The sequence below is a fragment of the Syngnathus scovelli genome, chromosome 9 (assembly GCF_024217435.2).
Source record: "Syngnathus scovelli strain Florida chromosome 9, RoL_Ssco_1.2, whole genome shotgun sequence".
Taxonomy (NCBI): domain Eukaryota; kingdom Metazoa; phylum Chordata; class Actinopteri; order Syngnathiformes; family Syngnathidae; genus Syngnathus; species Syngnathus scovelli.
The window spans coordinates 5,126,398-5,149,383 of NC_090855.1; the positions used below are offsets into that span (position 1 = coordinate 5,126,398).

Sequence of the window (22,986 nt, forward strand, 5' to 3'; positions counted from 1 at the left end):
TCTCCATCACTCTGTCCTTTCTGGCCGTTGTTTTCTCTGGTTAATGTTCTCAACTAATTACAGCTTTAAAACGACAGACAACTTTTTGGACCACAATGGATTAAAAAGTGATATGTAGCTCAAAATTTGTCCCCTGTCCACCTTACCCTGAAATTTAATATAAACATTTTATGCCAAACTGAAAATCATCTCATCTTCGCACTTTTCCTCCTCTCCCTCCTCCATCGCGTAGCAGATGTTAGGAGGCAGGCCGTCTGCGACTTTAAGGACGACTTTGTGGAGCACAGAGACCTCTCTCAGCTTCTTTACGGCAAAGCCAGTGAACGGGGAAAAAAAAACCTTTCAAAATAAATATATTCAGCTGGAAAGCTAAATCAAACCAGTCCACCAAAACTCAGTCACCCTATTTGGAGGGGAGGGACATGACAGAATGAATGCATCTGATTTTATCGATTTCAGATTTGTAATTTATACTTTGGGCCTAGTTTATGTTCATATTATAAAAAAATTAAAAAACTTTTAACTGATAGCCTATTTAGAGCCTCCTTGTATATCACGACTACAACTTAATAACATTTTTTGACCATCTGGCTTTTTCTCTTCACTTTCACTCCTTTTGCTTATTAAGAAAATTGTGGCTATTGATTTTAAATTCCAAATTTGTTGCTTTTGGAATCCTATCTTAAATAATCCTCATACAAAGATGCTTGTTATCATGGGCTGCAAATTTTGGTCTCGTATTACTTCATTTAATGTGTTTTTTTTCTGTTGTATTGTCATTTTATGTTATACGGTATTTTCTGTAAATTTATTTTGAAAGCACTATATAAATGATGTATTCTGTTTTATATACGTATATATACGTATATATAAAATATATTTTATATTTTATAATAGGTAAATGACTTTGACAGCTCCACCTCCATATTTATAAATGACACAAGGCCTTCCTATGGAATGACAGATTTGCACAGTATAATTTTCAAAGTGATAACACAACTTGCATTTCACTGGCATTCCCTGCTGCTTTTAGCCAAACGTCTTTTATCACTAGGCTGCTAGGAATTGCCAACTCCACATACTAAGTCTCCTTGCATTGTTTACATTGCAGATGAATAGAGCTTTTACTTATGCCACTTGAAGGAGCAACCCTCCTCCTCCTCCTCCCACTTGAGAGTGGAGAGCTACTAAGTTACTAACACTCTTCAAGTCCTCAATATCAGCCACAAACTCTGTTAGGAGTGTGAGGACTGCAATGGCTGTCAGTCTCTTGGATACACATGAGAAAAGTAGTGTTAACCACATTTTAGTGTTTTATTTATTTGTTTTTTATCTAATAGGTGCTTTCGGTCATTTGTGAGTTCCAGCAGATGGAAAGCATTTCCACTCTACATCCCAATTCATATTTACATGTGTGTGCAAAAAGCTGTAGGCAAACATCTGATTTCTTGTTTTCATGATGTAGTGGGCCACAAATGTGTGATCTCACCATACACACTCTGCACTTGACTTTTACAGATAGTGGAACCTGGAAGAGCCAAAATAATTCCCTCCTTAAGGAAATGGAAAAAAAACTGTCACCATCACAAAACCTTTATTAAATGTCCATGCTCTCGAAGGAAAGCTTTAAATGCTATTCTTCAAAACAGTGACACCCAGTGGTTATGGGTTGTAGGTACAGGTCAAATAATTCCTGTAAATTCATTTCCTGAAGTTTGCATAATATGGTACCATTTATTGGTACCAAGACCACAATCCAAAACCATGCTTGACTAATTCAAAACTCTAAATTGTTTAATGGCGGGAGTCATGGGGGTCAAGTCATACTGTTGTTAGACTGTTGCTCTTGGAAGACAAATTGCAAAAGTTATCTTTCTAATTAACCAAGCAACTAAGTGGTTGGACCCTATCGATTTTTTTTTCCCCCTCATGTAGCTTCTCCTAGCTGTGTAACTGTGGGCAACAAGCTTACCGCCACGTCTAGTGGGTATCTAGGAGCGTAATATGAGCGTGAGGATCTATGCTATAGATAAAGAGGGTCTATAATAGGCGTCTGTATATCTAGTATGCAAGACAACAGAAATGGATGATTCTGTGTCGGTAATTCACCACCGAGACATTGAATGGATAATCAGCAAAGATTCACAGTAGTTAGTTGCTTTTTTGTCAATTTGTCTTTGGGGTTTTTTTCATCATGCAGAAAATGATTCTGTTAAATGGTGTTAACATCACTAAAATACATTTATTTTACGTTATTAATCACAAATATTCTTAATAATAATGTAACCAAGTGTCTTTTTGTGTGTTGGTGACAAATACACAAAGGGTTGTGTTTTTTTCTTAGCATTACTTTTAATTTGACAATATCTCTTGATAATGGCCACTGTACTTATCCACAATACATTCCCATTATTTACTAAAAGAATAGTCTCGACTCTTTGAGTTATTATAAAAGCCAATCTCAGGGCACATTATACTGTAGATAGTTGTTCCAGTGACATTTTGCAGATCAAATAAGATGATTTAAAATCTGCTTGCGTGCTGAAAATAATGCTTTTGTTTCTGGATGCACGGCACTAGAGTTGATGGACTGTAACTTTTTTACGTTCAGAAAGATTATCCTCTTCATGCCCTGTAGACACAAGCCATGAGGGTTTCCCAAAGCCCAATCAAACATTGCATTGTGTAAGCCCCTTAATTACAAAAACAGCAACAATAACACAAAAGAGTCAAGTGTCAGGTTTTATTGTAAATCATTGAAGGAACCAATTACGGTTTAAGACAGAACCAATAAGATCAGTTTTTGTAACATACTTTACCATTAGTCTATGTTACAGGTGCTGTAGGTTATATTTCATGAGATAAGCATCTTTGGTCTTTTAATAATTCTAATATTATTATAAGATATAAAGCGGTCTTTCCCAAAACCAGATAAAAAAAAAAAATAATTGGATTCAGGAGTCTATGGGCATCTAATTTATTTCTTACAACTTACCACATTGTAAAATAGTCAATATAATAAGCACAGCCCGCATCAAAATTCTATTCACTCTTATATGTAGCGTCCAGCTTAATAAGGCAAGGCAAACACGTGTCTTTAGGCCAATCACTACAGAAAGTCAAACCATTTTTTGGGGGGAAATTATTTTCCTTAGTTCCTCCCGTGAAGTCAGTCACTGCGGACTACAAAGTGTATCAGTGGGAGTCAGGGGCCTGATGTCCACCCACAACTCCTGGATGTGGAACACAAGAATTGCGTTTGGACAATCAGTCCCAGAATCCCGGTCACAGCAAAACCAGTAGACACTGCAATAGCTTAAAACAGGGAAAATTTAAAGACAAATAACATCAAATGTGCAGCATGTTCAATGATTTGCTCCAATTTAAGTGAATAAGCAGGTTACAATCAAACTTTTGGATTCTTAAATAAAGCCAATTTCCCTTTGCAAGAGAAATTCTAAGTACTTACAAAAACCTTGAGTTATGCATTTTCATTCTCGTCCCAGTTATTAACATTGTGTCCTTTAATATCTAATCTATGTACCTCGTAATAAATCTCGTTAAAGTCCACACGCGTGTGCATCCGACCTCGAGCGCTGCCTGTTCCGTTTTGCCTCCTCATGTGCCCCTCTTCGCCACTTCCCATCTATCCATCTCATTTCATGCAGGAGCGGGGTTACCTAAGCGACTGGGCCTCAAAGGAGAAAATCTGCTTTTCTACAATTAGCTGTGAAAGTGACAGAAGGAAAAGAAGGGAGGGCTCCGTGGCGATGGGGGGCTCCAACGCAGAGAAGAAAAGAATGACGGCAGTGCGCATGACAGGTACCAAGATGTAAAGTTAAAAAGTGCTCATCTCAAGTCTTTCCAAATGTTGATGTTGTAGAAAGAAAAAAAAAAAGGATATTATTAGGCTGGTCAAAATCAGTGCATTAATTTTTTTATTTTGCAAAATGATAAATTTACATATATTTTCCCTAAAAAATATTCATGAGAATAAGCACTGAATGGATTTCTTCAATAGGCACAATCTATCAAAATCCTTCACTAAAAATAATAATGCTCTATTGTGTAAGAGAGGTAATATTGTCGTTTACTGTTTTTAATATTTTGCACAACTTCATACAATACCCAAAATGACCACAGTGCAGAGTTTATCTCTCTGACAGTGTCGATCAAACCTATAACTGATATCTTCCGAGGTAGAATGTTTCAGTCAAGGGTCTCAGTTTCAGTCAAGGGTCTCATTTTTAAGTGTACCTAATATTGTGGCCAAATCCCAAACTTGGCGGCATCACACTATTACGAGTTAAAGATACCCGGTGTGGTCATCTTTAAAGATGCGAAGGGAGTGCCTGCTGAGTTACCATGGGGAGCATTACACAAAAGGGTGTGTCGTGGGAATGTCCCGCAAAGGTCAGGAGTGAGGGTAAAGAGGTCAGAGGTCAGAGCCAGCTGGACAGCACACAAGAGGAAAGGAGGGTGAGAAAAGATGGTGAGGGGCTCCGGGGTGGAGATGGTCCACAAACGGACGGAGTGGACCCAATGGGACATTAACATTGAACTGATGGGAGGCTCAGTGGCCAGTCGAAGCTCAGCTATGACACACTCATGCGTAATGGGCCGTGGTAATTGACAAATGACGAGAAGCTCATTGGGGATGCAAAAAGCAGCCTTCCAAAAGCTGTATACGATTACAAGGTTGGGGGGGATTATCTGAAATTATACCTAAATGCTATTTCCTGGGATTTGCAATAGAGATGTACTATCACAAAATGCTAATTACAAAAGTTTGAAAGCTTTTTTGATTCGGTTCACAATGCACACTATTAAAATGTATATATTTTTTCCCATTCTGCTTTTAATCTTTAGTCTGCATCTTCAAATTTGGATGGACACATTGCTATTCTATGTTTAGAGTGGTCATTATAGTTTGTAGGAAAAGTGTAAGCTATATTAACGTTTTATTTTTATATGTAAGTATTCAGTACAGACGGTATTATGTATTTAATTCACTTCATGGCAAACGGGAATAATAGAAACTAAGAAATTCTATTTATGTTAAAGATTTATTAATTTATTTTAATTATTTTTTATTTCATTTGTTTTTATTATTTCCATTATACGTATATAGCATTATTTTTTTATCTTATGGATGGATGACGAACCGATGAATGAATGAATGAATGGATGAACGCATTGATAGATGATAGATAGATAAAATAAAATGATATCCCTAACCAAATCAGGAAATAAAATGAAGAAACAGTTCAGATGTAGCTATAAACTTACGTTTTGTATTTATTTTATTCTATTTTGTAGATAATATTTTTTCTTTTTTTTCACTATTAAATGATCAGCAAGGCAGTTAAGAATATTGTGAACAATTCCCACGGTTATGGCTGATCGCCGTAGACCTCAGCACTGTGGACAAGGTCACTGAGGGGCAGCAGGCCGTCTGCATCGGATCCATGGTGGTCCTAAAAAAAGCATCTTGAGCACAAGCAGTCGGGGTCAACATGCAAATATTAACCCCTGGGTGAAAGCAGCGGATCAATGTTCTCATGTCACTCTCTCTGCTCATGAATGTGTCGGCCGGCTTGCCGCAGTGTTTTCATATTTAATGACATTCACGTTAAACAATGGAGGAGGCAGACCTCGAGTATCCTCTCACACTAATGCGCCGCTCTAGTGGAACAAGCGAATGGCAGCGAGATGAAACCTGTGACGAAAACTCAACAAAATTGGAGGCAAATTTAAAAATCTTTCTTATCCAGGACAGTCCTGGCAGATGAAGTTCAGTTGCTGTGTCTCAGGCAAGCCCACCCATTGCTGCCTCCCTGTGGTCAACATGGCACCAGTTATTCCACATTCATGAGCACGCTCTGGTGGACCTTGTCCAGGAGCCCAGTTCTGGTAACAGTCAGAGGCCGAACCGCTCCAAAACCAAAGGTCAAAGGTGCAAGTGTAGCGCAGGCCGAGCCAAATGTGGGATGATGTGGCATTCTGTGCCATCTGCGCCACTTGATCCTGAGTGCTTTGCCCGGTGATGTAGACGAGGTCCATGTAGTGCTCTCTGCAGTAACTCAAGGCGTCCATCCAAGTCATGTTTTCACGAATTAATATTAGGTTTTCTGTGAGAAGAGAGGAAAAGGGCAAAAGGTTATCAACTACATGTTTTCTTCATCTTGTAAATTTGTGTAGAATAGCTAATATGCCTTTTAAACCAAGTTTTCAGAGCTGCCATACTTCTCCTTTCCACTGGAAGGCAGCATACTTCATAACAACTACTATACCTTGATTAGACTTTTGCCTTTTTACTTGACTTTCACTTTAAAATTAAAACTAAATTAAATACCAAGTATACCTGAAGTCGAAGGAGGACTACTCCCAGAGGGTGTTACAGTGGATGACTGTGTTGCGTTCAATGTCCCCACCTGCGTCGTAAATCCAGAAGCATCGTCTGGCGTAGAAATGTTTTTGTTACAGGTTTGTTTGCAGTTGTACTACATTGTGCTCATTGCAAGTATGACACATATTGTACCTGTATTTGATTGTTGGGTAGAAGTAGCTGCTGTGGAATTAAATGGAACCACTTCTGAGTTGGTCGAAGGTGTTGTTGTTGGAACTTTCCTGGCTGTGCCAAAAGATACACAATAGAGCAATGGCAAATGCGACTCCAATATACATTCTAAAGAGATTTATGGCCAAAAGCATTTTTTCTTGTAGTGAGTAGTACAAACAAAGTTGCTCTTTGGCACCATAAATGTTTTGACTGACTAAACACTTGACAGCAGTGCGCATGGCTGCCATTTTCAAGGGTTTACATCTGCCAACCTTTCATGGGCCAAGGCACATATTGATGTTAGAAAAATCTCACAGCACACCAACAAACAAAAAGTACACAGAGCGGCCTTGAATATTTGTGGTTCAGATTTTGCGAATTTGCCAATTTGCTGATATTTTGGAGAACCTGTCCTTTTGATGTTCTCAATCCAAGTCTAAGATAAAAGTATTACTTTGGTGCCATGTGGGAAAGTCTTGGGACCAAGAAACTATGATGAACTGAGGGGAGGAGCTTAATTTATCCATCGTGTCTCAATTTCCTCACCAATTACTATAGCTTTTAGAATTTTACAATAGGGTTGAATGATATTAAGTATAGTTTAATAGACGTGTCAACTTACGGCCTTGGCAGACAAAGGTGTGTTGACTGCTACATTTCAGATCATTCCACTGTCCGCCATCTTTGAATACAGCAGCAACACAATCTTGATCACGATTGTTTGGTTGCTGTCGTTTCCAGTAGCGGAACGATGACTCGCTCCCGTCGGACCACCTCCAGGAATCTCGAAAGAGGCCGATCCATAAGTTTTGAGCTGTGGAGACGTTCCGGACTTCCTTGTTTTCTTCTGCTGAGCTTACACTGACCAGATCCAAAGATAAATCCCTGCAGTGCTTTTGGGCATCCCTCCATGATTTCGTGTTGGCAACAAAAATGTAGTCGCTTGGAGCATCCCTGTTGCCTGAGATTTTTGGAAAGCGTGATTTGTGACATTGGTCAAAGAATGACTGCAATTTTCAGATTATACAGTTCTCAGTTTGTACTTACTGTGACAAACAAAGCTCCTCTTGGTTTCACACTCACTTTCAAACCATTCTCCCTGTGAATCCATAGCTGCACATGAATGTTGAGCCAATCCTTGTGGATTTCCCACCTTCCAATTAAAGAAATCTACTTTTTGGTTAGGCCAAGCCCAATGCCACCTCGATACATCTCCCAGCTCCAGTCCTATCCACGCTCTGATGGTGTCATTTGGAACAGAGGCAATCAGATCGCTCATATCTGTTACGTTGTTGATAGTGGCAAGGTCAGTGTGTGTCCGTCTACAGTAGTCCTTTGCTTCTTCATGGGTCTTCTTAAGCGCAATGTAGTGGAAATTGGAAAACGCCAGTATGATAGAGCAGAATTCTGTGGAGTGACAGCTTATTTGTTAGGTTAGAGAAATGCAAAAAAAAAAAAATTGCAGGGAACCCCTAACATAAAATATTAGTCTTTACACAACTACTAGAATCATCATGTTGTATGTCTTGGATATTGCGTGCATAAAAACTACAACTAAATTTCATTATTCTTTGCATTTGTAAATGTGCTATTAAAAGACCCTCAAGTTACAAACCTGAAATTAGCAGAAGGGTTCTGGTCCATTTCATTATGATATGTTTTCATAAAGAAAAACTACAATATACATTTATATGTAATGGCTCCCGTACAGTTAATTAAGTTATGAAGAGGAGGCAGTAGCAGCAACTGTGGCACCCACTAAAGCACTAAGAATTCCACTTGTCCTGTTGAGAGACTCCTCTTCAGGAATGTCTCTTACCAAAGCAGTTTTTCTTGTTTGTCACTCTTCAGAACTGCATGCTAGTACACAATGTCTCTACCGCATTGTTGACGTTTACACGCAGTCACCAGGAATCTGATGACAAATTCATAAAATTGTTGAGCATTAGAAGCACAAAGAGGTCATGTGGTGACACTGTGAATGATTATTCAATGATTATAAAATCAATGAGTTCTCGCTGATACTATTGATTTGACTCAAGTGTCGACTTCTATTATTTTATTTATTTTTTTTAGCTATTTTTGTTTTAACCCTCATGCTTGAGCTTGCCTTGTGACACTCTGGATAAGCAGCTATGCCTCCCAATTGGAAGCTCATGCCTGTCATTCTGTAAAGAACCACGTTTTCACATGGGGCAATAAATTGTAAAATAGTGCAATCAAAGGTTTTTTGATTAAAAGACAAACCTTAACTACTTCGGGTGTCATTGTATCCGTTTACGCCTAGATGTTTCTGAGAAACAAGCTCAGTGCTCCCACTAATTCAACATAATGGTGAGTTTTATTAATAAAATGTAATAAATAATAAACAAATAATTACTAATAAATAAATACATAAATAATTAATAAAAACAATGATGTCGTTTATAGTTGTTTTTATGCCAGTCGTATCATTTTATTTCATCGTATTTATATATTTATTATAGATGTAATATTTATTCATATAAATGTATTATTTATTTATATAAAGACCGCAAAAATATTTCTGACACGTAACCGGTTTCGAGGCGCAAAAAAAGTTGGGGACCTCTGGCCTAATTAATACAGACCAAGGACCCCGCCTACCACCAGCGCTCACCTTGTGCGCCGCTGTCACGTGACCACGCTACTGGGTGGTCCCAGGAGACATTTTGGCTCGAGTGGAGCTGGCACTGAGCCATCATGGCCAGTAAACAACAGCAGCGTCAAGTTGAAGGCAACTGTCTTTGAGCGGCGGCCTTGCTGTCTGTTGGCTCTCCCCGGGAAGCTCGATCAAGACACAGAGTCGAGCTATCCAACAATGCTTCGATTTTGTGTTTGGTGAGTTTCCCGGACCTGCGAGCGAACTCGTTCGTTGCCATTATCTCACTCGCCCCACCATGTAAGTTAGCGCTAAGCTAATGGTGGCCACGCTAGCTGTTAGCCTTAATCGTTGCGAAGCTTCGCTAAGTGGATTAAGTTACGACGCAGACACCGAATCTAAGCGGTTCTTATAGACAACCGAGCTTTTCGTGCGGAGGTTTGTATTAGACGGATAGATTTTAATTAATTTGAGGCACTTACAATCCGAACCAGGTTTGTTGCTAATGTTAGCCGGCTAATGTTACTAGCTAAAGGCTTGTGCGTCCAATCGATAGACTGTTCATACTCTTAACTTCATGATGATTTAATCAAAGACGGACGATTTTGTATTATGTGCATTGAGAGACGTTTTATATGATTTTAGTTTAATTTCACGGTTAGCATTTGAATGGGCGAACGCCGGGCAACGTTAATGTGTTTGTTGGCGAGCAGCGTTTCTCCAGCAAACGTGGTAACAATCCTTAACTGTAACATTGCCAACTCCCAACATTACGAGTTTGAGATCACTCACAAACGCTGTTAATTTATGTACCCCGGTTACCTTCATGATCATATCATATCCACGAACATATAACATATACTACATTTAAAAGCTTAGAATTGTCACATTGAGAGCTGTTCCTAATCTGCATGACCCTAATGCAACTGACATAACAAAAACATTAGACTCTTAGAATAAAATGTTCTTTAAAGATGATGATGCAAGATAGCCATAACTTTGTAAAGGCAGAATGTTTGACACAGCTCCTGTGTTAGAACTCATCACGCAAGTGGTCATAAAAATGATGCAGTACTAATAACTGCACATATCTAATTGTCATTCTCAGACTGATATCCATCTGGCGGGACTCCATCCTGTGTTGCAAGAGCAATGTCTTCCCAGCAACCTAACAGCTCGGCACCTAACAGCCCCACCAATGTCATTGGTTCTCCGTTTGCTATCAACTCTCCAATGGTCTCGCCCTCTTTGGGATTTGGACCCATCAGCCACAGTCAGGTGAACTGACATTAAAAACGCTCTGCTATTTTAGCCTGGAAGTATTTTGGGCAGTGCTTTATCACACCCCCATTACACCACATGTTAATTGTCTCTGTGATTGTGTCCAGCTCTCAGCTTCCGGCGCCATGTCAGGGATGCATTCAATCAGCAACTCTGAGGACGTCAAGCCTCCGTTCGGCTTAAGGCCCATGTCCGCGCACAGTCCGGGAATCATGTTGTCTCAGAAGCGCCTGTGCGTCATTTGTGGAGACCGTTCATCTGGTGAGTGAATGACCGTTCCATTTGAAAGGCAAGAATATTTGCTTGAGTTTCTCTCATCATGCCTCTGGTTCTTGTGCACTAGGAAAGCACTATGGCGTCTACAGCTGCGAGGGCTGCAAAGGTTTTTTCAAGAGGACGGTCCGCAAAGACTTGAGCTACACGTGCAGGGACAACAAGGAGTGCCTGGTGGACAAACGCCAGCGCAACCGCTGCCAGTACTGCCGTTACCAGAAGTGCCTGGCCATGGGCATGAAGAGGGAAGGTATGCAGATTTCGAACTGCAAAACGCGTCTCTTAAAGTAACAAAAACCAAACAAACAAAAGCACAAAATAACCAAGCAGCAAAAGAAGGGGGAAAGCACCATGATGCAAGGTGCCCTACACTGCTTCATCACTCTTTAGTTTCGCGGTAGTAGGGCTTAAAATAGTCTAGAAATGTAGTAGAGACCAAATGCATCAGGTTGGGTTTAAATATCTAACCTCTGTTTTCCCCTTTATTTTCCCAACTCTCCCCTTTCTCCATCTTTCAATAGTGGTAAGGTGGATGAAAGAAGATGGAAAAGATGAGGGTTGGATGAGTATGGCATTGATATTTTCTAGCTGCTATTTGTATTGTAATGTGTCTTCGATTTAATGTTTTCTCCAACGCGTAAAGCATTTTCATAATGAACCTTGCGGCTGCTTTCCCCATTTTACCAAATACAAGTGCCAAGTCAATGCTGGATGACTTTCACTAAAATGTTAAAGAAAAAAAAAAAAGTTCATTCCTGGCTCAATTAAATTTTCAAACAAAACTAGTAACTAACTAACCAAGTGAAAATATTTCAAATAGGTTTTGTCTTAATACTGAGCACTCTTTCCTGCCTTGTGTGATGCAGCGGTTCAGGAAGAGCGCCAGAGGAACCGTGAGCGGGAAGGCGAGCTGGAGTTCAGCATGGGCATTAATGAGGAGATGCCAGTGGAGAAGATTTTGGAGGCGGAGACTGCGGTGGAGCTGAAGACTGAGCTCCACTCTGACGGAGGCTCTGCGGGCAACTCTGTGAGTATTTGCAACCACCTTTTGTTGCACAATTCAGAAAAATGACATCATTTTATTTGTATTTTTTTATGGAAAGAGCCTGAGCAAAGCAAACAAAAAACCCCACCACTATTTTATGTTGACATATAAACAGTGTTGATGACGTAAGCATACTCATCTGGTGCACAGCAATTTTGAAACTCAAGCCAAAGTTTACCACCAGTTGATTGATATTTCGTCTGCTGCACAAGCACCCCACTTGGAGCACCCTATTAATTGGTGCCAGACGAGCAGCAAGCCTTTGTCTGTCCAGAGCTGGGGGGGGGGGGGGTATTACGTCATTCATTGGAGGCCTGCTATGAACATTCAACCGCCCTTTTAATGGCAGGAAGCCAGCGACCTTATGTCACATGGAGCTTTGGAGAAAGACGTGTAGCTCTGCTTTGGCTCTTTGCCAGTGTAAAGCTAAACTGGTGTTCAGTGGTGCGCATGTTGAATTCAATGGCGCATGAACAGCAGTTGCAGGCTACTATCAACCCCGCAATCTGTTCTGTGACTCTAGTCTAACTTTATCAAGATTGATTATATTTGAAATCATTTAGTCCTTCATTAAACCTTTATTATTGCACGGGTGTTTTTTTTAACTAGCCTAGAGCGCATCCGGAAAGTATTCACAGCGCTTCACTTTTTTCACATTTTGTGCAACATCCTCATTTCAATGTTACATCCTCATTTCAAAATAGTGTAAATTCTTTTTCCGAGCTTCGAGAAGTTCAACAACTCTGGTTCAAGTGTAGGCCACGTGAGCGTTGTTTCTTTGCTAAAGGCCACCGATGAGTGTGAACCAGATTTTGACGGTTTTGTTGTTTGCATGTGAAACTTCCAAAGTGCCCAAGGTGACGCAGCAGTGTGTGTTTCAGCCCCATGACGCGGTCACCAACATCTGCCAGACCGCCGACAAGCAGCTTTTCGCCCTGGTGGAATGGGCCAAGAGAATCCCTCACTTTTGTGAGCTGCCCCTTGATGACCAGGTCATCCTACTGCGTGCAGGTGCCTCATCTCTTACACACTTTAAATCGAGATAAATAAAAATCCAGAGGCTGGTTAATGTATTCTTAATGTGTATGAGGCAATGATGTAACCCTAACACCGGTGTTGCCAGGTTGGAACGAGCTCCTCATTGCCTCCTTCTCCCACCGCTCCATTGCCCTGAAGGACGGCGTCCTGCTCACCTCAGAGCTGCAGCGCGATGGTGCTCACAGCGCAGGGGTTGGAGCCATCTTTGACAGGTTTGGCTACTTAGACTTGTGTCAATTTGCACAAAAGTCCTCATTGTAATCGTGCTTGTTTGAACACAGGGAGAGTGTGCAAAGTGCGGAGGTTGGTGCCATATTTGACAGGTAACATGACATTTTGGTTTTAATTTTTTTTAACAAAACTTGACTGTATTTTGAAAGCCTTGTTGTCGTCCGTCAGGGTTCTCACCGAGCTTGTCAACAAGATGAGAGATATGCAAATGGACAAGACGGAGCTGGGCTGCCTTCGCGCCATCGTCCTCTTCAATCCTGGTGAGCCCGCTAATGGCATCTTGTTACCAATTCTGCCTGCAGAATTTGGTGACGCCACTTGGACAAATGTCTAACTGCCGACAAACGACTTATCTCAAGTCTAGAAGAAACACCGTTAAACCACCTAGCATGCTGCATTTCCACTCACAATGAGAGAACTCCTCAGAGTTGAATGTGTTGTTTTGCTGCAGATGCTAAAGGTCTGTCCAACACGGGGGAGGTGGAGCTGCTCCGGGAGAAGGTCTACGCCTCGCTGGAGGCCTACTGCAAACACAAGTACCCTGAGCAGCAGGGCAGGTATGTGGGCTTCCCGTTTTTCTTCTTCTTTGGACCCGTTCCAAGACAAAGCGGGAGCAGGCGCTTGACAGGCGCGCGTCGTGTGCCAGGTTCGCCAAGCTGCTCCTTCGCCTGCCCGCGCTGCGCTCCATCGGCCTGAAGTGCTTGGAGCACCTGTTCTTCTTCAAGCTGATCGGCGACACGCCCATTGACACTTTCCTCATGGAGATGCTTGAAGCTCCTCATCAGCTGGCCTAGAAGGAGCGTGCAGACTGGAGTGGCACTTTAACTTGGAAACATTTGTCCGCTTGTCTCACTGCTATCTGGGTTCCACTTCCTGTCCATTTTTGTTTTAGTGCTGCACACATTTTGCTCTTTTTAGACCAAACAGGCAGGCTGGTGCTGCATGTCGAAAGAAGTACCCCCCCCCTTCCCCCCACAGGCTATATACCATTTTATATGAGCTTTGTACACACTGCTTAAGTGGATCTATTTTTAAACGGGAGCATGTGTGGAAGACCTAGTCTTCTTTTTAATCCTTTCTAGTCCACCTGGATCTATTCCACAAGATGAAATCTTAGCAGAGACAAAAATGTCTGCCCTCCATTTAGACTTGTTTACGACTTTGCCCTTTTCTGAGGCCAATCACTTGACTTTCTAAAAGCTGCCAGCTGACCGTTGGAGCCATGTCATATTTGGTGCTATTGCTGAGAAAATGCGATTTTATTGGTTTGAGAACCCCCACACCTAAGAGGATATGCAAACATGAGCTTTGTTTTTTTATTTTAAATAAATGTAGCAATATAAAATGTTCAAGTGCTTTCTGCCTTTCACTCATTCAGGGGTTTTACCAAGTAAATCATGTCTGATGGAAAGGGAATATTCCATTTTGTAATTTATACAATTCTGAGGTACTGTGCAAAAGTAAATGTTCAGGGAAAATGTGTGTTAATTTCAATTATGATCAGGAGATGCAAATTATATCATTTTTAACCCGTACCCTTGTTTTTATTATTTTCTCTGTTTTCAGATAGCAGAACATGTGTTGGGTTGCACTGGATTTGCTGACAATGTTTCAGCTTTTTTTTTCTTTTGAAATCATTTTATGCTCCATTGTATTTCCTTCCATCCTTCTTTCCTTGCTAGGTAGCTGCCCTGTCCATTGTACTGTCTCTGCAGTTTATTCAAAGCAAAATTGTCACATTAGGTCCCGAGCACCTCAAGTCATTGATCAACTTGACCTCCATGTGCTCCTTGACGCATGGATTGTGTGAACTAAAAATAAACATGACTTCAGTTTGTGACTCCTTGTTGGACGTCTGTCTTTAAAACAAGACTCCTTGTTGGACGTCTGTCTTTAAAACAAGACTCGGATAGCCGGAAAACTTTTCACAAGCATTTTAATTGTAAATATTGACAGTTTGTTCCTGGCTGCATGTGAAGCCTTGCTTGTGTGTGTGTGTAGCAGTTTAGTGCAATGATATCAAAGCAGTCAAGTGTCCAGAGCACAGAACCAGCGTTCATTTCAAACTGTAACTTGCAGAATGAACGCTTTCAAACTTTTAAATTACATTTATAATACTGCTTTTACTCTATAATACACTATTCTACAAATGGAGCAAAAAGACATTTTACATCACTGGGCCTATATCTTAACTTTACACGTGTATGCTTTTTTTTTTTTTTTTTACTTTTTAAAAAAAAGACCCTTTTGCCATAAGGAAGGAAGGTAGATGCTACACTTGAAATCTAAGGTGCTGAACAGAGTTCACGGAAATCTACTGCTGGTGTTTGCTTTCAATGGCTATGCTCCCATTCTAAATAGCAAACTGGGACTTGTAAATGTTGGGAGGAAAAATGCTTCGAAGATTATAGCGGGTTAGATAAACCGGCCTACTTTAGTTAATTCAAAAATACTTTCCCTTTTCACATCACTTTGACGTAGATGTTAAGAAACATTAAGTGATGATTTTCACATTCATTTTAAAGAGAGGAGTGCCTGTAACAGAATCTCTAATGCTGCCAGTCGAAGGGAGATGTCTTTTTTTTTTTTTTTCCCCCATACTTTTCACTTTCACGTCAACAGACATGTAAGGCGACGGGAGAGAGTTGTCATAATAAATACACTAGCTTCATTATGAGTCGATCCGAACACCGTTTAAAAATCACCGCGGCTCGTGCTCGGTCCTCATTTGATTAGGATGTCCCTGAAAATCTCTCCCTTAATAAATAAGTGTCTCAAGAAAGGCACTGAAATGTACAGCTGGGACAACATGCGCGCCACATGCTGCTGAGCAACTTACCTATTTTGTTCCTCAACCTGCTTGATTGAATTGGGTTCTAATGTGTTCATCTTTTCGTCAAGTGTTTCACATTAATTGATGGCCGGTGGGTCACCTTCTGGAGCGCAAGGCGTTAGTAGCACAGTAGTAATTGTACACACGCAGGTGACATCTTTGGATTTCTCTCACTCGAACCACCAGAGATCTCAAACACACAGAGGTGCTTTAAGGTGTTCGAAGATATCAAGCGCTGGAGGAGTGCAGAAGTCAAGCTCAGTGGTCTCAATGCGGCGCTCAGCCTGGTCTTCTCACGCAGGCGCAAATGAGTCATCCATGTTGGCACGGGAGCGAGGCGTTGAACGTGCGTCCTCCAATCCTGTTCACACCTGCATGTCAGGACCATCGGACAAGCCCAGGACGTTGGCCTCCTCGGATGTCAAACCGCTCTTCAGTGTCCTCCTCACTTCACAAAGCACAACACAAAGTGGACATAAATGGAGAATCAAACTTGTTTTATTCACATTTATTGAGGTGATGTCAATGTAGCACATGTAGCACTAATAGTATGAATGCTCCCTCTAGTGGTGCACGAAAGAAGCACTGCCTATGTGAAGTTCAGTTGTATTTAACTTTAGGAACTGTCGGTTGCTAAATTTTTATTTCGGTTCAACAATGACTCACGTGATTTGCGATTGACTCTGGAGCGCCGCCTCTCACGAGGTTGCGTCCTCTGACCCGGCCCCTGAGTGGCCGAGCGTACGATCCGCTCCATGATCTCGTCGGCCGTGTCATCTGTGCAGTTGATGGTGTCATCGTTGGCGATGCACCACGACGGCACTTGAGCTGAAAATACAAAAGTTGGAGCAGATGATAACAACATTGATTTTTTTTCCCCGGTGGGATTTATGTTCTGTTTTGTGACTGGCGACAAAATAAAAAATGAAATTGCAATTAGTCACCTTTGGTGCTGCCGACCCGTGTACGAGTGCGAAGGCCCGGCACCGTGGAGATCTCGCTGTCTCCACTCTGCACGCTGCCCTTCAGCACGGCCTTCATGTTCTCATGCTCGGCGGCGTCCTCGGCGTACTGGATGCCATGAGGCTGGCTCTCGGGCGTGTCGGGCTGAGCGCCGCCGAATTTACCGCTCTGCAGGAAATAGGGGGTACAGGCCAAGGTGAGAATCAACAAATCACTGCTATTCTCTGGTCAAACATGTTCTCATCCATTATGACACAGCACTTTTCAGGCTTGACATTTGTTTAGTCACGGTTCACAGCAGTCATTCCAAATAATTCTTTTGCAGAAAAAGATAAGACAAACTCTTTTGCTAGATGGCAGTGGCTACAATTAATCTATGTATCTATCTATTTTAGTCCCCTAGAAAATTGGTCGATCGTGGTTCCATTTCCATTCATATTGTAGGTTTGTGGTCCCATCATTGCCATGCAACCTCAAGTTCAAGTCTTGTATGTTAGTCACAGCAAAAATATTTCTCATGCGGCCCGTAGCAGGCAGCAGGGCCCCTACCTCACTGTCACCTTCGTCGTCGCTCTACAAACACGAGAGAGGGAGGATGTGGTAAAATGTCATGCGGGAACTTCCAATGATAACATTGCTTATGTAACTAATCTGATATTTGGAATACAAAACAGCTAGAGTCTTCTGAGACTTCACCTCTACATGGAGATAAAAGTGATATTTTGATCTCCTTTGGCTTACAGCAATAGAAGAACATACAACATACAATACAATTATCTCTCTTGTGTTCCTGACTGTTAAAAGTGATCATTTTTATTTTAGGAAAGCAGCTCTTGTGGATGCGGCTCTTACTGCTTGAACAGCATGAATGTACACAGACTTGTTATTCCGATCTAACGCATTGGTACTGCTTACCAATGTTTCCCTTCCATATCGATCCGAAAATTTACTCGAAACATTAACAGAGCAGCCTATTTTGACATAAAATTTCTTCAGTTCATATGACTTCAACCAGTAGGTGTCGGTAAAGCCCATTGAAGCTGGTGCCACCTCGCCGTAAAACAAAACGAAGAAGAAAATGACGTAACTTCCCGTTCACGAACGAGTCGTGTATTGCATTTCCCGTTCACCAACGAACGAATCTGTGAGTGAACGAATGAGTGAGTGAGTGATTCGCATTTCCAGTTCATCGCGAGAACGGATCAGTGAGGGAACGAATTGTGACTTTCCCGTTCGCGAACGAGTCAATGGAATGGGTCAACTGCCTTCCTTCCTTCCCTCCCGTGCATCAACGGATCAGTCAGTAAACGTGTTGCGTCGTCTCCCTCCTGGCGTCAACTATGTAAACCAGAATGTCGATTTACGATTTGCCAAGGAAAGAAAGAACCACTCACTGAAACAGCACTTCTTTTATGCGCGTTTTCTCCAAGCTAACGGCTAACTTTCTTGCATGAAGGGATGCGCCGTTATGCAACAACGGGGAGATTATGCTTCTCTTTGGGTAATCTTGATTTTATAACACTTAAAATAACGTGTATGCATATATACGCCTAAATATTGTTATCCAATATATCTACTGCAAATTCACATTGGATTGCTGGTTTGAAATTACTTTTATTATTTTTAATAAGCAGAAATTTACTTTTATTTTTCTTTTAATAAAAATTTGTTATAACTTGTCTGGTGTTTTATTTCTTGTTTTTATATTCGCCAATTAAAACATAAAAATCATTTGGTTAACTGCTTTATATGACAATATGTGTAGGTACACCTCATGGACACTTCAATAGGTACACTACACGAGGTAAAAAAAAAAAAACAAAAAACAAATAAAGGGTTAACTGCTCAATAAAAGAATATGTATGTATATTTCTCACACCAGGGATCGAACCAAGCTCTTCCCGAGCAAGAGCCCATGTCATTACCCAGTCTGCTACTTCGACATGGTAACCCATGGTCGTATGCACTGTTTTGTACTAGTGATGTGCATTCCAGTTAGTGAACTGAATCTTTAGAATCGGTTGACTCAAAATATTTGTTCAAAAGAATCGTTCACCGAATCGTTCGCTACACTTTATTTCATTTTGTTAACGAGGTCACTTGGAAAATATGTTGGAACGCGGCCCCGAGGACTAGAGCTTGACAACTGTGACCTTTGACCATGATATTTCCCTAATAAAGTGGCCTGTTATTAGGTACACTTGAAAATGGCGGTGTACCTAATGGAGTGTCTGTGTGATTCCCTCGTTAAGTGCAGGTGCGTGAAAAGTTTTAGCTCCTTTTGAACGTGAAAGTGGCTAAAACTTTTCACGCAGGTGCGCTAACGAGCGTCACTTGGAAAACATGTTGGAACGCGGCCCCGAGGACTAGAGCTTGACAACTGTGACCTTTGACCATGATATTTCCCTAATAAAGTGGCCTGTTATTAGGTACACTTGAAAATGGCGGTGTACCTAATGGAGTGTCTGTGTGATTCCCTCGTTAAGTGCAGGTGCGTGAAAAGTTTTAGCTCCTTTTGAACGTAAAAGTGGCTAAAACTTTTCACGCAGGTGCGCTAACGAGCGTCACTTGGAAAACATGTTGGAACGCGGCCCCGAGGACTAGAGCTTGACAACTGTGACCTTTGACCATGATATTTCCCTAATAAAGTGGCCTGTTATTAGGTACACTTGAAAATGGCGGTGTACCTAATGGAGTGTCTGTGTGATTCCCTCGTTAAGTGCAGGTGCGTGAAAAGTTTTAGCTCCTTTTGAACGTGAAAGTGGCTAAAACTTTTCACGCAGGTGCGCTTAACGAGGGTCACTTGGAAAACATGTTGGAACGCGGCCCCGAGGACTAGAGCTTGACAACTGTGACCTTTGACCATGATATTTCCCTAATAAAGTGGCCTGTTATTAGGTACACTTGAAAATGGCGGTGTACCTAATGGAGTGTCTGTGTGATTCCCTCGTTAAGTGCAGGTGCGTGAAAAGTTTTAGCTCCTTTTGAACGTGAAAGTGGCTAAAACTTTTCACGCAGGTGTGCTTAACGAGGGTTACTTGGAAAACATGTTGGAACGCGGCCCCGAGGACTAGTGCTTGACAACTGTGACCTTTGACCATGATATTTCCCTAATAAAGTGGCCTGTTATTAGGTACACTTGAAAATGGCGGTGTACCTAATGGAGTGTCCGTGTCATTCCCTCGTTAAGTGCAGGTGCGTGAAAAGTTTTAGCTCCTTTTGAACGTGAAAGTGGCTAAAAGTTTTCACGCAGGTGCGCTTAACGAGGGTCACTTGGAAAACATATTGGAACGCGGCCCAGAGGACCCCCGAGGATGGCGGTGTACCTAATGGAGTGTCCAAGTGACGTCACAGATCAAACAGCCAATCAGAAAGTGGGGGTGAGGGCGGGTGTGGCACTTTTCACTTTCACTTAAGCTTTTTCCCTATTGAAGTGGCCTGTGATTAGGTACACCTCATGGACACTACAATAGGTACACTACACGAGGTAAAAAAAAAAAAAAAAGAATAAACAAGAAAGTGTAGCGAACGATTCTTTTGAACAAATATTTTGAGTCAACCGATTCTAAAGATTCAGTTCACTGGAATGCACATCACTAGTACAAAACAATGCAGACACTCGTGTACTGCTATGTCGAAGTGGCCGACTGGGTAACGACACGCGCTCTTGCTGGGTAAGAGCTTGGTTCGATCCCAGGCGTAACCCTTTTTTAATTTATTTATTTATTTTTTACCTCGTGTAGTGTACCTATTGAGGTGTCCATGAGGTGTACCTACACGTATTGTCATATAAAGCAGTTGACTAAATGTCAGATTTTTATGTTTTAATTGGTGAATATAAAAACAAGGCATAAAACACCAGACAAGTTTTAACATAAATGTTTAATAAAAATAATAATAAAAGAAAATTTCAAACCAGCAATCCAATGTGAAATTGCAGTAGATATATTGGATAACAATATTTAGGCGTATATATGCATACACGTTATTTTAAGTGTTATAAAATCAAGATTACCCAAAGAGAAGCATAATCTCCCCGTTGTTGCATAACGGCGCATCCCTTCATGCAAGAAAGTTAGCCGTTAGCTTGGAGAAAACGCGCATAAAAGAAGTGCTGTTTCAGTGAGTGGTTCTTTCTTTCCTTGGCAAATCGTAAATCGACATTCTGTCTTACATAGTTGACGCCAGGAGGGAGACGACGCAACACATTTACTGACTGATCCGTTGATGCACGGGAGGTAAGGAAGGAAGGCAGTTGACCCATTGACTCGTTCGCGAACGGTGAAGTCACAATTCGTTCCCTCACTGATCCGTTCTCGCGATGAATTGGAAATGCGAATCACTCACTCACTCATTCGTTCACACAGATTCGTTCGTTGGTGAACGGTAAATGCAATACACGACTCGTTTGTGAACGGGAAGTTACGTCATTTTCTTCTTCGTTTTGTTTTACGGCGAGGTGGCACCAGCTTCAATGGGCGTTACCGACACCTACTGGTTGAAGTCATATTATTCTGAAAAAAAGAACATTCGTTCTTTTGAACCCATCGTTCACTCACGAGCCAACACCGGTGTAGGTGTTGTATTATAGAAAGAAATGTGTGAATAACCGAGCCAATTATTATTATTTTATTTTTTTTGTGTGTGTGTGTGGAGTGTTGTTGTATTGTTTGACGTATATGTTGTTCCCACGGGATGTCTTAATATAGAGAAAAATGTGTGCGTTGCCGTTGTCGACATTACCGTGTGTTAACTTGATTGTTTTTTGTCTGGTGTATTGCTTAGTTGTGTGTGTTATTGAAGTTAAAAAAAAATAAAAAATAAAAAATCAGTGTGTGTGTGTGTGTGTGTGGGGGGAGGGGGGGTACGATTCGTTTGAACGAATCTTTTGCGTGAACTGATTCTAAAGATTCAGTTCACTTAAAAGAACTTGAATGCACATCACTACTCAGCTCGCAGACTCCCATGAGCCTCAGCAAAGTGTAAACAATCGCGTTTCTCAAAGGATTTCCTATAAACTGATCAGAACGGACTAAAGTTCGATCCAACACATTGGTACTGCTTACCTGTGTTTCTCTTCCATATCGATCCGTAAATTTACTCGAAACATTAACAGAGCAGCCTATTTTGAAATGAAATAGCTTCACGGGTACAACAGCTATTCAGTGACACCCCCAGACCACGGTTGCCGTAATGCTGGAAAGCGATGCGACCTTGTAATTTACTAGTCGTACTAAAACGTACTGAAACATTTTGGCAGAGCACTGTGTACAACCAGTATGGATCAACAAATTCATCAATTGATCCATGTATATGGCACATGTGAAGACCTTGCTGATGTAATCACAAATGTATGTAGCGGTGGTGGGAGGTCAGAACCAGCAAAGCCTTTGTCTGCTGGCCTAAACACTGTCAGAAGCACTGACCGACATTTTTCAAATTTAATTTCTTCCATGACATTGTTATTCTTGTAAGTTAAACGACTCGCTACATATCAGATTTGAAATTTGACGGAGGCCTGTGAGCTGGTCTTTGATGACATCAGCATTTTTTTTCTTTATTATATGGTTGGTCCGTTGTCCACTTACATCTGTTATCAATTTCCCTCTGGTTTTGTTCCTCTCACGATGGTTGGCCCTCTTCTGCTTCTGCTGGAGCACCCGCTCCCTGGTTGTGCGGTACTCCAGCGCAAATTCACTCAGGATCTTACTGAAGCGATGAATGCTGACATCACGGACGCCGTATAATGGATGGCCAAGGAACAAAAGGAAGGCATGAAACCTGTAGGAAAATAAAGATAAAGATTAAACAAACATGTAAAGTGGCAAGAGGTAAACAGGATTACAAAAAAAAATCATACCTGTTGATGATCCTCCGGTGTACGATTTTCAGAATGATAATCCTCTCCGCGCAGTCTTTGAGGAAGTCGGACATTTTTTGCTTCAACGCCGGTTTCATCTCATGTTTGGCAATGACCTTGAGGTGATCCCATGATGCTTTGCACCTTCGCTCCATCTGAGTCAGATTGTCTTGAAGTTGGTCAAAGTCCACCTAGCCAAAAAAAACACAAAAAAAAACAAACAATAAACAAGCAGCCACCTAGAATAAGAATGCTAGCTGGATGTTGAATTCAGTCACTA

At 41.3% G+C, this 22,986-nt stretch overlaps 3 protein-coding genes across 9 annotated transcripts in view; 1 reads left to right on the plus strand and 2 right to left on the minus strand.

The window, feature by feature from the left end:
• Positions 1 to 5,285: 5,285 nt before the first annotated feature.
• LOC125975562 (macrophage mannose receptor 1) lies at positions 5,286 to 9,343 on the minus strand. 2 transcript variants are annotated; one of them, XM_049731310.1, is made up of 7 exons: positions 9,201 to 9,343; positions 8,382 to 8,477; positions 7,610 to 7,969; positions 7,185 to 7,523; positions 6,542 to 6,634; positions 6,365 to 6,460; positions 5,286 to 6,131 (listed from the first exon to the last, which is right to left on the minus strand). In XM_049731310.1, exons 3-7 carry the CDS (start codon positions 7,839 to 7,841, stop codon positions 5,767 to 5,769), a joined length of 1,125 nt encoding a protein of 374 aa, XP_049587267.1. In that variant the 5' UTR covers positions 7,842 to 7,969; positions 8,382 to 8,477; positions 9,201 to 9,343; the 3' UTR covers positions 5,286 to 5,766. The 2 variants fall into 2 exon arrangements, with proteins under 2 accessions (XP_049587267.1, XP_049587266.1); XM_049731309.2 differs by lacking the exons at positions 8,382 to 8,477; positions 9,201 to 9,343 and adding an exon at positions 8,178 to 8,353.
• rxrbb (retinoid x receptor, beta b) lies at positions 9,272 to 14,890 on the plus strand. 2 transcript variants are annotated; one of them, XM_049731306.1, is made up of 12 exons: positions 9,272 to 9,421; positions 10,291 to 10,460; positions 10,571 to 10,724; positions 10,807 to 10,986; positions 11,258 to 11,302; positions 11,603 to 11,763; positions 12,663 to 12,792; positions 12,905 to 13,031; positions 13,101 to 13,142; positions 13,219 to 13,310; positions 13,502 to 13,607; positions 13,697 to 14,890. In XM_049731306.1, the coding sequence occupies exons 2-12, from the start codon at positions 10,335 to 10,337 to the stop codon at positions 13,842 to 13,844; spliced, it is 1,311 nt and encodes a 436-aa protein (XP_049587263.1). In that variant the 5' UTR covers positions 9,272 to 9,421; positions 10,291 to 10,334; the 3' UTR covers positions 13,845 to 14,890. The 2 variants fall into 2 exon arrangements, with proteins under 2 accessions (XP_049587263.1, XP_049587264.1); XM_049731307.1 differs by lacking the exon at positions 11,258 to 11,302.
• A 79-nt stretch (positions 14,891 to 14,969) lies between these two features.
• fhod3b (formin homology 2 domain containing 3b) overlaps positions 14,970 to 22,986 on the minus strand; it is a 63,437-nt gene continuing 55,420 nt past the window's right edge. For 3 of the 5 annotated variants that reach the window (XM_049731164.2, XM_068651748.1, XM_049731166.2), the window contains 6 exons: positions 22,707 to 22,897; positions 22,435 to 22,627; positions 17,396 to 17,419; positions 16,828 to 17,014; positions 16,550 to 16,711; positions 14,970 to 16,331 (listed from right to left, as the gene is read on the minus strand). In XM_049731164.2, coding sequence (XP_049587121.1) covers positions 16,249 to 16,331; positions 16,550 to 16,711; positions 16,828 to 17,014; positions 17,396 to 17,419; positions 22,435 to 22,627; positions 22,707 to 22,897 — 840 coding nt within the window. In that variant the 3' untranslated portion in view covers positions 14,970 to 16,248. Of the gene's footprint in view, positions 16,332 to 16,549; positions 16,712 to 16,827; positions 17,015 to 17,395; positions 17,420 to 20,709; positions 21,361 to 22,434; positions 22,628 to 22,706; positions 22,898 to 22,986 lie in introns of those variants that run through there. The other 2 variants (XM_049731165.2, XM_049731167.2) reach the window with 2 other exon arrangements.

Excerpts from the sequence above, each read along its gene's own strand:
- rxrbb (XM_049731306.1), top strand. The coding sequence starts at position 10,335 with ATGTCTTCCCAGCAACCTAACAGCTCGGCACCTAACAGCCCCACCAAT. Across the intron at positions 10,725-10,806 it reads TTGTGGAGACCGTTCATCTG|GAAAGCACTATGGCGTCTAC; the intron begins GTGAGTGAATGA and ends CTTGTGCACTAG. Across the intron at positions 11,764-12,662 it reads GAGGCTCTGCGGGCAACTCT|CCCCATGACGCGGTCACCAA; the intron begins GTGAGTATTTGC and ends TGTGTGTTTCAG.
- LOC125975562 (XM_049731309.2), bottom strand. The coding sequence starts at position 8,211 with ATGAAATGGACCAGAACCCTTCTGCTAATTTCAG. Across the intron at positions 6,461-6,541 it reads TACCCAACAATCAAATACAG|ACGATGCTTCTGGATTTACG; the intron begins GTACAATATGTG and ends TTTCTACGCCAG. Across the intron at positions 6,132-6,364 it reads TAGTCCTCCTTCGACTTCAG|AAAACCTAATATTAATTCGT; the intron begins GTATACTTGGTA and ends CTCTTCTCACAG.